Source organism: Monodon monoceros, unplaced genomic scaffold (genome assembly GCF_005190385.1).
Source record: "Monodon monoceros isolate NGI ecotype Baffin Bay Population unplaced genomic scaffold, NGI_Narwhal_1 Super_Scaffold_11, whole genome shotgun sequence".
Taxonomy (NCBI): Eukaryota; Metazoa; Chordata; class Mammalia; order Artiodactyla; family Monodontidae; genus Monodon; species Monodon monoceros.
Window position 1 is genome coordinate 109742460 of NW_021703767.1, and position 12715 is coordinate 109755174.

General features: G+C 38.5%; 1 protein-coding gene across 1 annotated transcript in view; it reads left to right on the forward strand.

Moving 5' to 3' along the window:
• The first annotated feature begins 409 nt into the window (after positions 1-409).
• The window catches only part of GPR149 (G protein-coupled receptor 149), a 68319-nt gene continuing 56013 nt past the window's right edge, over positions 410-12715 (forward strand). The window contains exons 1-3 of the mRNA XM_029213609.1: positions 410-1426; positions 2519-2711; positions 7832-8289. Of these exons, the coding sequence (XP_029069442.1) occupies positions 410-1426; positions 2519-2711; positions 7832-8289 (1668 nt within the window). The remainder of the gene's footprint in view (positions 1427-2518; positions 2712-7831; positions 8290-12715) is intronic.

A 12715-nucleotide genomic window follows, 5' to 3' on the forward strand; every position in this document is an offset into this window, starting at 1 on the left:
TACTGCTCTTAAAAACTGAATAGAGTTTGATTACCTCAAGCCAAAGCTGCTTTGCTCCATAAGAAGGACCCGAAAGGACCCACACATCATTGTTTTTCAATCTACTTGAGGAGGTTTTGCTTTCATGCCTGAAACGTGCTTGTTTCAGGAGGGAGTTTTTGGTTTGTCTGTTTTTAATTGAAATGTTGAAAAGTTTCTTATTGCTGCTTTAAGTGGAACCCAATTTTAAAATATGGGTTGAGTCAGATCTAAAGGAGAGTTGTCCATTTTCTGCCGGGACTGACTGGTGAACATCTTGAGGGAAACTTGATAGGAGATAATGAGATCTGATTTGCAACTAACAGCCATACTTAATTTTGAGAATACTTATAGACTCATTGAAAAAGAAATTAAATATTGACCAAGGATAATGTCTGTATTTCTCAGTAACTTATCAACAAATGACTCTAGCCTGTGGAAAGAAAATCATAATTCGACAGATCTTTTAAATCCGCCAGGAACCGTGAATATCTATCTTTTTTGCCTGACAGGCTTAATGACTCTCGCAGCCCTGGCAGGCAGCATTTATTCACTAGTTTCCCTAATGAAAACGCGGAACAGAACTGTTGTGTCCATGCTTGTGGCTTCCTGGTCTGGGGATGATCTCATGAGCGTCTTGTCGGTGACCATCTTCATGTTTTTGCAGTGGCCAAATGAGGTCTCTGACTACTTCCAGTCTCTGTGCACCACCTCTGCCTTACTATATTTATGCCAGGGCCTCTCGAGCAACTTGAAGGCGACTCTCTTAGTCTCCTACAACTTTTACACGATGCACAGGGCTGTGGGGAGCCAGGCAGCCTCCAGAAGATCCGGCCAGGTGCTCGGCGTGGCGCTGACGGTGTGGGCAGCCAGTCTGCTGCTCTCCGCGCTTCCTCTGTGCGGCTGGGGCGCCTTTGTACGCACGCCTTGGGGCTGCCTGGCCGACTGCTCCAGCTCCTACGTGCTGCTACTTTTCGCTGTGTACACTTCGGCCTTCGGACTCCTCGCCGGCCTCTCGGTCCCCCTCACTCACCAGTTGCTGTGTTCGGAGGAGCCGCCAAGACTCCACGCCAACTACCAGGAAATTTCCCGCGGAGCTTCCACTCCAGGGACCCCTTCAACGCGGGGGAGAGTGCTTTCCCTGTCCCCAGATGATGCTCCGGGCCCGGCCCTGCGGTGCTCTGGAGGATGCTCCCCGAGCTCGGACACCGTGTTTGGACCGGGTCTGCCCGCGAGGGTAGGGCTGGGGCAGGGGCCGGGGCGCGGTGCTACCGCTGTGGCTGGAGCCTGCAGGCGTGAGGACCGGGGGACTCTCTATGGCACCAGGAGCTTCACCGTGAGCGTAGCGCAGAAGCGCTTTTCTTTGATCTTAGCGATGACAAAAGTCACCCTTTGGCTGCCCATGATGGTAAAAGTGCGGTTGCTCACAGCGCGCGGGGGGGTGTGCCAGGCAGCATGAGTGCGTGTTGAGACCACCCTCCCCGGTTTGGAGGGTCACCCAGAGACGTGCATTAAGTCCGCTTACGAATGTATCTCGCTTGGTTTTAGAGAAGCACTTGGAGGAAGGCAGTTCACGGGTAGGACTAGCAGCCGCGAAGCCTTTGCTGCTAAGTGCTTCTCGGTTCAAAACTGGGGAGGAGGGGCTTCCCTGGTGGCGCAGTGGTTGGGAGTCCGCCTGCCAGTGCGGGGGGTGCGGATTCGTGCCCCGGTCCCTGCGCGTCCGGAGCCTGTGCTCTGCAACGGGAGGGGCCACAGCAGTGAGAGGCCCGCGTGCCAAAAAAAAAAAAAAAACTGGGGAGGAGTATAGGGAGTGCTTTCAGGCGCGAGAGACTTAGTTTTCTGAGATCTCTCATGGTCAAGGGTGTCCTTTTCTCTCGTAGCGATATCTGGGAGTATTCAGTAAAGAGGGTTTTTGCCCCCAATCCTCTGTCATGCCCTTCCCTCTGCTCCATTCCTCCCTAGTAAGGACGCCGCCCATCCCCAGCAGGGAGACAGGAGAGGCGTGGTCAGAAGTAGAGACAGCAGAAAGTAGACAAAACAGGCTTTTGTTCAAGCCTCCAGGAAAGAGCCCAGCTGAGAGGTGGCAGGTGGTGCCCTAGTGTGACAAGCGTAACCTGGCAGAGGTGAGGGGCCAGGGATGTGACAAAGGACATCTGGAGTACCAGGTACAGGTTTCACACATGCTTGCCTGTTTTCTGGGATAGCATTTTCTGTATTGTGACTGTGTTTCCCTGGTGGAAAATTGAGCTGGCAGCTAGCACAGACCAGGTTGTCAAGAGTGGAAACCCTCAAAGCCTGTGCAGTCTGGGGCAGCGGGCCTCCTCCCAAGGATTCCCAGTCCATCACCCAAACTGAGGATGCCAGCCCAGGAATAGAGCTTCTGGCTCTCAGACAGGAAAGGGCCCTGGAGAAGGGAGCTGGGGCAGCATGCTTGAGGGAAAGGCTTGGCAAAATGGAAAATGTTATCCTAGGATAGGTCTGAAGCTCTCTGCTTTTGCAGATCCACATGGTGGTCCAGCACGTCGTGGGGTTTCAGAGCCTTCCCTTTGAGACGCTCAGCTTTCTGCTAACCCTCCTGGCCACCACTGTAACTCCAGTGTTTGTCTTGTCCAAACACTGGACACACTTGCCCTGTGGCTGCATCATCAACTGCAAGCAGAACACATATGCAGTGACGTCTGATGGGAAAAAACGTAAGTCCTGAACAGTGCAGAGGTTGGGAACAATATGCATATGGTCAAATACAGACAGGTGGCCTGTTGAGAGAGTTGCCTTAGTAGGGGATGAAGAGTCCAAGGACAAATGAAGTGGTAAATGGAAGAAATTATAATGTGAAACAATTGTTAGCACAATATTGGAGTAAGTTTTAAATGAAGCAAGTTTAAAACAGCTCTGTGAACTGCTTGTACATTGAATAATTATTTTAGGTAAGAAAAGAAGAGAATTTATTCAAAACAGCATGAAGTCAACAAAGGCCTTTAGGTGTTATATCCACCATAGCTCTTAGCCTAGAGTAGAAAATAACTCCCCCTCCCAAATCTACGTATGAGAAGTATGCATCTTTGAAAAGTTAAAAACTCATTATATTAAAGTTCATTATTGCTGAGTGGAACAGGAAAGAAAAGCATTTTCTTTAGTTTGCTGCTTATATTCTTCCAGGGTTTTGGAAAGTTTTCAGAGTAAGCAATAGGAGTGACTAAAAACAGTTCCAAAACAAATTTTAAGTGTTTGCCTCTGCTTTTAGAAAACATACATATATACACAAAACAACCCCACAAACACCTATAATTTCAAAAAAGGACAAAGGTGGCAGAGTTTGTCAATGTATGTTCATGTATGAATCTAGCCATGCCAGTTACTTAAAACAAACAAACAAACCAAAAAAAAAAAAACCAACTATGTTCTAAAGAGTACCTCTAGACCAGGAGTGCGGTCAATTATAAAACTCACTAGAGTGTAATTGTTCCTATTCTGAGACAGGAAAAGTTGAAGAATGACCTGTATATTTTGACTCTTCCATAAGGAAAAGGATATTTTTTTGTCATTCCAGACAAAAGATAGGATGTTCTACCATTTAATAAATCCAAGACTACATTAGTGTATGCTGAATTAACTGTTCCATTAATTGTCCTTTGCTCAGAATAAGCAAGTATATTATTCTTTAACAGAGAAGAAAGAATAAATAAAAACAGTCCATCTTAGACTATTTTAGGGCTATGAAAACTGGAGACTATTAAAGAATATTCTGCAATCAGTTCTTCAACAGGTTTATTTTATAAACATTAAATAGTCATGAACTGGTCATTTTCCATGTATTCATGACATTTAATGTCTAGATAATTTTCAAATGACCAGAAGATTTTTTTTAGTATTAAGGATGCCATGAAGTTTTATTGTTAATAGATGCCAAATTCATCTATGCCCTTAAAATAAAATAGCCATGGAACTTGTAATAATTATGTGCTTTTGGATATTAATATCCAGAGCAACAGTGACACAGAAAATTAATAATAAATCTTTTTGAACCACATAGAAGAACATAGAACATGTAAAAATCACTTACAAGCCTGAAAGTTCTACTATTCTATCAAACATTAATATTTTGTCACTAAATTAATGAACTAACCCCATCTTAGAGTATTTAAAATTGTGAGAGAGACAAGAAGAATTTAGGGCAGTCATTTTTAAGAACTGAAGGGCACCTCTATCAGAGCTGAAAACAAAGCAATGCAACAGATCTGTCCCTATAAATGGTCTAGGAAGCACTTCTGTCTTATACTGCACAAAACAGAAGAAACTACAGCAGATTAGCAGAATCAATAATCCTGCTAATATCTCATGTTTGAAATTAGAACCATGCCTTTCAAGATCAAAATAATATTTTTCCTCTAAAATTATCGTTGCCCTTATTTGTATTCATTTTAAAATTTCAGGGAAGGTGTTGAAATGTGAGCTTAGAGAGGCATGGCTTCGAAAATAAAATGTTGTGAGAAACGTTAGTTTAAAATGGCTCCATTCTCTTTTTTTTTTTTCCTAACATCTTTATTGGAGTATAATTGCTTTACAATGGTGTGTTAGTTTCTGCTTTATAACAAAGTGAATCAGCTATACATATACATATATCCCCATATCTCCTCCCTCTTGCGTCTCCCTCCCACCCTCCCTATCCCACCCGTCTAGGCGGTCACAAAGCACTGAGCTGATCTCCCTGTGCTGTGTCTGCTTCCCACTAGCTATCTATTTTACATTTGGTAGTGAATATATGTCCATGGCACTCTCTCACTTGATCCTAGGCTCTGCCACAGGAAAATTATAAGAATGATGTACTTTCCTTGTCTGAGGACCCACCATAAATTTTCCTATTGCTAGGATGACACAAAAACAGAATTTTGAAACTCCAAAGATGGCTCATCCTCAGGTGGGCAGGTGCTTGATCAGTTGTAGTACTTTGATTCTATGTAGTTATAGTACTTTGATGGCTCCAGTGTCACATTTAAGCTTTTTCTCCTTAACAAATTAATATCCCCCTTTTACATTCTTTTGCTGGGAACTCCAGAAACAAGAAAAGGAAAATATTTTTTCCTAACTCATATTTACCGTAGGTTCATTTTGGTGATGTAAGCATAATTCTACATCTCAGCTTCACTGTATGGATACTGAGAGACATGCAGCCAGAAAATGAATGTCAGTAATGGAAAATAATTTCCAGAAATAATAGTTCTCTCCTGTTTTCAACAATAATCTGTATTACTAGTGTCTCAAAACAAAAGTGGTTTAAAAAAAGCTGGTTTTAACACAGAGGTCTCAGGTGGTAGACATATGGATTGGATATGGCTTTCAGACCCATTTGGTTTGCATGACATGATGCGTTCTTTTTTAAATTAAATAAACAGTTAAAATAAAATATTTTCTATAAAAATCAGATTTTTCAGCTTCTGTTTTTTGACAAAGTCAAAGTATCTGCTGACATGTTACTCTGAAGAATTATGTATATATATAAGCTGATATAATTACTTATGTCTAAAATTGTCATTAGTAAGATGTGATTAAAAGCAGAAGACTAGAGCTATTTCATGCCGTATCCAGGGTTTTGCTTTTCAGAGCAAATGTAACATTATACTTATTTTTCATAAGTGTACTGTAGACTTCAAAAGACCCTGACTCTATTCTTCTAAGTTTCTTGTAAATTACTAGTCAAATATTGTCAACTCTGTTTTTTTGTTATAGCCTATTACCTTCATTGGTTAGTCAGAATTTACCTCTAGTGTTAAGGAAAAATCAATAACAAGAAATGTTTCTATTGGTTACATTTCATAATTAATGTACTTCCCTTAACTCAAAGATAGCACATCAGGGACATTCTGCTTCCATTAACATACTTCATGGATCTGATTAGCAGTAAAGCAATTTCACATAGAGGTTAATGACTTCAATTCTGGAGTCAGCTTTAAATTAAAATCTCTTTACCAGGTAAGTAATCTTAGGTAGGTTTCTTCTATCAGCCTCAGTTTTCTCAAATGCAAAATAGAACCAATATGCCTTTTATTATGTAGGGTTGTTGTTTTGTTAAATGTCATGACCTTTGTGCATAACTGTCCCTGGAATGCTCTAGTTCCCCACTGTATCTTTCTCAATCACACTTCCTTCTCATAGCCTACCTCAGACTGCTTCTTGCACCCAGTGATGTGGAAGGAGATTCTCCATCGACACATTCTGCACAGTTCTTTAAAAACCTTACTCACTTTTGCTTTATATATTTCATAGTTATAATACACAGCTAATAAAATATATAGCCATAGATATCCATTTATATGATAAAATTGGGATTTTATGACAGTTTTTGTTTGCTTAATATCCTTGAATTGACCACTTGTCACTTTATAACTTTTTTTAGAGAAAAAGGAAACCCAACAATAACTAAAATGTCTTTTAGTTCCTTCAGCTTTCACACTATTAAAGTAACTTAAAAATTCTAATTTAATTTTACTGGACTATATTACTAGAAAAAGTTAAGTAGTACTGTAAATGAAATAGTGTATAATGTTAACATCTGTTTCTACTTTTCCATTTTCTTTGAATAGAAATTTTTGTTTGTATCCTGGCTCAATGAATGTTTTGGCTCAAATAATAAGTGATACCTATAAATTCTCTTTCAGTCAGCAGAATTGGTTTGTAAATCTTCAGTTCTGAGACAATTTCAGTAATAGAATCAGCATATGAATGACATGAGGTTGTATTGTAAAATGAATCAAATTTTACCTGTTCTCATAGAAATTTTATAGTTTTTAATAAATTTTTCCACCAAGGATAGCTAAATGTGTGCTATAAAACACAGAACTATCCAAGTAGAAAAACGTTTTGCAATGAGCCATGTTTGAAAGATGAAAATCAAAACATTATATTGCATTTTGTCTACCATCTTGATATAGCTTCATTCTTAATACACAAAAATCATCTAGTATTTAATGATGTTCACATACAACAATTGTATCACTTCTGTCACATTCTTATGTGTTATTCTACTAAGACTTTATACAGTATTCACCAAATACTAGTGCTATATGTAAGATACTATCATATTTCACCTGATTTAAACCATGGAAAGTTTTATGTGTTCCTGCTAAACTGCTCTTGTAGTTAATCAGGTATATACATGTTGTAAAGTGCTTCAGTTCACAGAAATATGTCTATAGACTCTTCTTTAAAATTCATTTCAAATTTATTCAGAAATGTACATATTATTTTTAAAAGTTTAAAAACTGTATTGTAGCATTATCTAATTTTTACTGTATGCATTTATAAACATATAAATGTCAGGAATGATATACATCAAAATATTTAAAGCAGTTATATCTGTTGTTGGTATTGCCAGCAGAATAGCTCAAGTAATATTAAGAGCTTTTTAATAATTAAGTTGTAGCAAAATAAAATTTATAAACAATGTATTTTATCCCCAAACAAAGAAATGTAGAGATAATTGGTAGACTGATAGAGCTAAAACTAAAACTGAGTGGATGTGAGACTATTCTAATTTATGGATCAATTTTTTACATAAAATTTCTTTAAAGACTTCAGTGTTCTGGGGTTGTATGTATTTCAAGCCTTCCATTGTAAGTGAGAACAGTTAGGCCCAGAGTGATAAGATGGTTGAATTTGTGAGGCACAGTTGCTTTGCATAATTGACAAGAAGTAAACGAAGATAATTCAACTAATCAGGTTGAATTCACTTTCCTATTTTTATTCATTTTGTATATCCAAGCACTGTTTATATCTATCTTCCTAATCATGGAATTTTGTTTTTGTTTTTACATAGCCAAGAGGAGATGCTTTGAATTCAATCTATCATTTCAACGAAGTTATGGAATTTATAAAATAGCACATGAAGATTACTATGATGATGATGAAAATTCAATATCCTATCACAATCTCATGAACTATGAGTGCAAAACTACAAAAGACTCTCAGAGAGACTCTCATAATGTATTCAATGCCATAAAGGTGGAAATCAGCACCACGCCCTCTCTGGACAGCTCCACACTAAAAGGCATCAACAAATGCACAAACACTGATATTATAGATGCTAAACAGGATTCCCACAATGAAAAGGGTGTTGATCCACTGCTCTCTGAAAAAACAGAAGGTGATATTAAATATGATGAAACCACCCTTTTGGAAGGGCCAGAAAGAAGACTTTCTCATGAGGAGAGTCAGAAACCAGACCTTTCAGACTGGGAATGGTGTAGGAGTAAATCAGAAAGAACCCCTCGTCAGGTACAGTAAAGGTTGTTATTCCTCTTAAATTAAAAGTAATACCAAATATGACAGCATGCAAAAAAATTATCCGTTGCTTATTTCGTTCATCCAACTCCAAGGTTATCTTCACTTAACTCAATTAATTTCCATAATACTAAGTTTTATTTCAAAGTGTCTTTTTAAAATTTTTTAATTAGTTCTACATTTTCAGTCAAATTCTATCTATTTTGGAATTGGCAGAGCTAAACAGGATCTTTGAGACGAGCCTCTATTTTAACCTCAAGTAATCTGTGTAAATTCAGACTAGACTCTCAAAACTTATTTCAAATTAGTAAACTTGTAGGTTTTATATTTTTTCTTCACCTGAAAAGTTTACACAAGTGTCCAAAACAGGTTTTGGGGCAAACGTTTATCCAACTACCAGTAAACAGGTAGTCCTTTTGCAACTCTACTATTCACATAGCTTGGCTATTAGTCTTTTTTTGTTTTAAATTTTATTTCTTTATTTTTTTATACAGCAGATTCTTTTTTTTTTTAAACATCTTTATTAGAATATAATTGCTTTACAATGGAGTGTTAGTTTGTGCTGTATAACAAAGTGAATCAGCTATACGTATACATATATCCCCATATCCCCTCCCTCTTGCATCTCCCTCCTATCCTCCCAATCCCACCCCGCTAGGTGGACACAAAGCACCGAGCTGATCTCCCTGTGCTATGCAGCTGCTTCCCACTAGCTATCTTATTTTACATTTGTTAGTGAATATATGTCCATGCCACTCTCCCACTTCATCCCAGCTTACCCTTCCCCCTCCCAATGTCCTGCAGTCCATTCTCTATGTCTGCATCTTGATTCCTGTCCTGCCCCTAGGTTCTTCAGAACCATTTTTTTTTTTAGATTCCATATAGATTGTGTTAGCATACAGAATTTGTTTTTCTCTATCTGACTTACTTCACTCTGTATGACAGTCTCTAGATCCATCCACCTCACTACAAATAACTGAGTTTCATTTCTTTTTATGGCTGAGTAATATTCCATTGTATACATGTGTCACATCTTCTTTATCCATTCATCTGTCAATGGACACTTATGTTGCTTCCATTTCCTGGCTATTGTAAATAGAGCTGCAATGAACATTGTGGTACATGACCCTTTTGAATTATGGTTTTCTCAGGGTATGTGCCCAGTAGTGGGATTGCTGGGTGTTATGATAGTGCCATTTTTAGATTTTAAGGAATCTCCGTGCTGTTCTCCATAGTGGCTGTATCAATTTACATTCCCACCAACAGTGCAAGAGGGTTCCCTTTTCTCCACACCCTCTCCAGCCTTTATTGTTTGTAGATTTTTTGATGATGGCCATGCTGACTGGTGTGAGGTGATACCTCATTGTAGTTTTGATTTGCATTTCTCTAATGATTAGTGATGTTGAGCATTCTTTCATGTGTCTGTTGGCGATCTGTATATCTTCTTTGGAGAAACGTCTATTTAGGTCTTCTGCCCATTTTTGGATTGGGTCATTTGTTTTTTTGATATTGAGCTGCATGAGCTGCTTGTATATTTTGGAGATTAAATCTTTGTCAGTTGCTTCATTTCCAAATATTACTCCCATTCTGAGGGCAGTCTTTTCGCCTTGTTTATGGTTTCCTTTGCTGTGCAAAAGCTTTTAAGTTTCATTAGGTCCCTTTGTTTATTTTTGTTTTTATTTCCGTTTCTCTAGGAGGTGGATCAAAAAGGATCTTGTTGAGATTGATATCATGGAGTGTTCTGCCTATGTCTTCCTCTAAGAGTTTTATAGTGTCTGGCCTTCCATTTAGTCTTTAATCCATTTTGAGTTTATTTTTATGTATGGTGTTAAGGAGTGTTCTGATTTCATTCTTTTACATGTAGCTGTCCAGTTTTCCCAGCACCATTTCTTGAAGAAGCTGTCCATTCTCCATTGTATATTCTTGCCTCCTTTATCAAAGATAAGGTGACCTTATGTGCGTGGGTTTATCTCTGGGCTTTCTGTCCTGTTCCATTGATCTATATTTCTGGTTTTGTGCCAGTACCACACTGTCTTGATTACTATAGCTTTGTAGTCAGGGAGCCTGATTCCTCCAGCTCCGTTTCTCTTTCTCAAGATCGCTTTGGCTATTGGGGGTCTTTTGTGTTTCTATACAAATTGTGAAATTTTTTGTTCTAGTCCTGTGAAAAATGCCATTGGTAGTTTGATAGGGATTGCATTGAATCTGTAGATTGCTTTGGGTAGTAGAGTCATTTTCACAATGTTGATTCTTCCAATCCAAGAACATGGTATATCTCTCCATCTGTTTGTATCATCTTTAATTTCTTTCACCAGTGTCTTATATTTTTCTGCATACAGGTCTTTTGTCTCCTTAGGTAGGTTTATTACTAGGTATTTTATTCTCTTTGTTGCAGTGGTAAATGGGAGTGTTTCCTTAATTTCTCTTTCAGATTTTTCATCATTAGTGTTTAGGAATGCCAGAGATTTCTGTGCATTAATTTTGTATCCTGCAACTTTTCCAAATTCATTGATTAGCTCTAATAGTTTTCTGGTAGCATCTTTAAGATTCTCTATGTATAGTATCATGTCATCTGCAAACAGTGACAATTTTACTTCTTGTTTTCTGATGTGGACTCCTTTTATTTAGTTTTCTTCTCTTATTGCTATGGCTAAAACTTCCAAAACTATGTTGAATAGTGGTGGTGAGAGTGGGCAACCTTGTCTTCTTCCTGATCTTAGTGGAAATGGTTTCAGTTTTTCACCATTGAGAACAATGTTGGCTGTGGGTTTGTCATTTATGGCCTTTATTATATTGAGGTAGGTTCACTCTATGCCTACTTTCTGGAGGGTTTTTATCATAAATTGGTGTTGAATTTTCTCAAAAGATATTTCTGCATCTATTGAGATGATCATATGAATTTTCTCCTTCAATTTGTTAATATGGTTTATCATATTGATTGATTTGCATATATTGAAGAATCCTTGCACTCCTGGGATAAACCCCACCTGCTCATGGTGTATGATCCTTTTAATGTGCTGTTCGATTCTGTTTGCTAGTGTTTTATTGAGGATTTTTGCATGTTCATCAGTGATATTGGCCTGTAGTTTTCTTTTTTGTGGCATCTTTGTCTGATTTTGGTATCAGGGGGACGGTGGCCTTGTACAATGAGTTTGGGAGTGTTCCTCCCTCTGCTATATTTTGGAAGAGTTTGAGAAGGATAGGTATTAGCTCTTCCCTAAATGTTTGATAGAATTCACCTGTGAAGCCATCTTTCCTGGCCTTTTCTTTGTTGGAAGATTTTTTTTTTTTTTTGCGGTATGCGGGCCTCTCACCGTTATGGCCTCTCCCGTTGTGGAGCACAGGCTCCAGATGCGCAGGCTCAGCGGCCGTGGCTCATGGGCCCAGCCGCTCTGCAGCATGTGGGATCTTCCTGGACCAGGGCACTAACTCGTGTCCCCTGCATCGGCAGGCAGACTCTCAACCACTGCGCCACCAGGGAAGCCCTGTTGGAAGATTTTTAATCACAGTTTCAATTTCAGCGCTTGTGATTGGTCTGTTTTGATTTTCTATTTCTTCCTGGTTCAGTCTCAGATGGCTGTGCTTTTCTAAGAATTTGTCCATTTCTTCCAGGTTGTCCATTTTATTGGCATAGAGTTGCTTGTAGTAATCACTCATGATCCTTTGTATTTCTGCAGTCTCAGTTGTTACTTCTCCTTTTTCATTTCTAATTCTATTTATTTGCGTCTTCTCCCTTTTTTTTCTTGATGAGCCTGGCTAATGGTTTATCAATTTTGTTTATCTTCTCAAAGAACCAGCTTTTAGTTTTATTGATCTTTGCTCTCCTTTCCTTCATTCTTTTTCATTTATTTCTGATCTGATCTTTGTGATTTCTTTCCTTCAGCTAACTTGGGGTTTTTTGTCCTTCTTTCTCTAATTGCTTTAGGTGTAAAGTTAGGTTGTTTATTTGAGATATTTCTTGTTTCTTGAGGTAGGATTGTATTGCTATAAACTTCCCTCTTAGAACTGCTTTTGCTGCATCCCATAGGTTTTGGGTCGTCGTGATTTCATTGGCATCTGTCTCTAGGTATTTTTTGATTTCTTCTTTGATTTCTTCAGTGATCTCTTGGTTATTTAGTAGTGTATTGTTAGGCCTCCATGTGTTTGTATTTTTTACAGATTTTTTTCCTCTAGTTGATAGGTAGTCTCCTAGTGTTGTGGTCGGAAAAGCTATTTGATACAATTTCAATTTTTTAAAATTTACCAAGGCTTGATTTGTGACCCAAGATATGATCTATCCTGGAAAATGTTCCATGAGCACTTGAGAAGAAAGTGTAATCGGCTGTTTTTTGATGGAATGTCTTATAAATATCAATTAAGTCCATCTTGTTTAATGTGTCATTTAAAGCTTGTGTTTCTTTTTTTATTTTCATTTTAGATG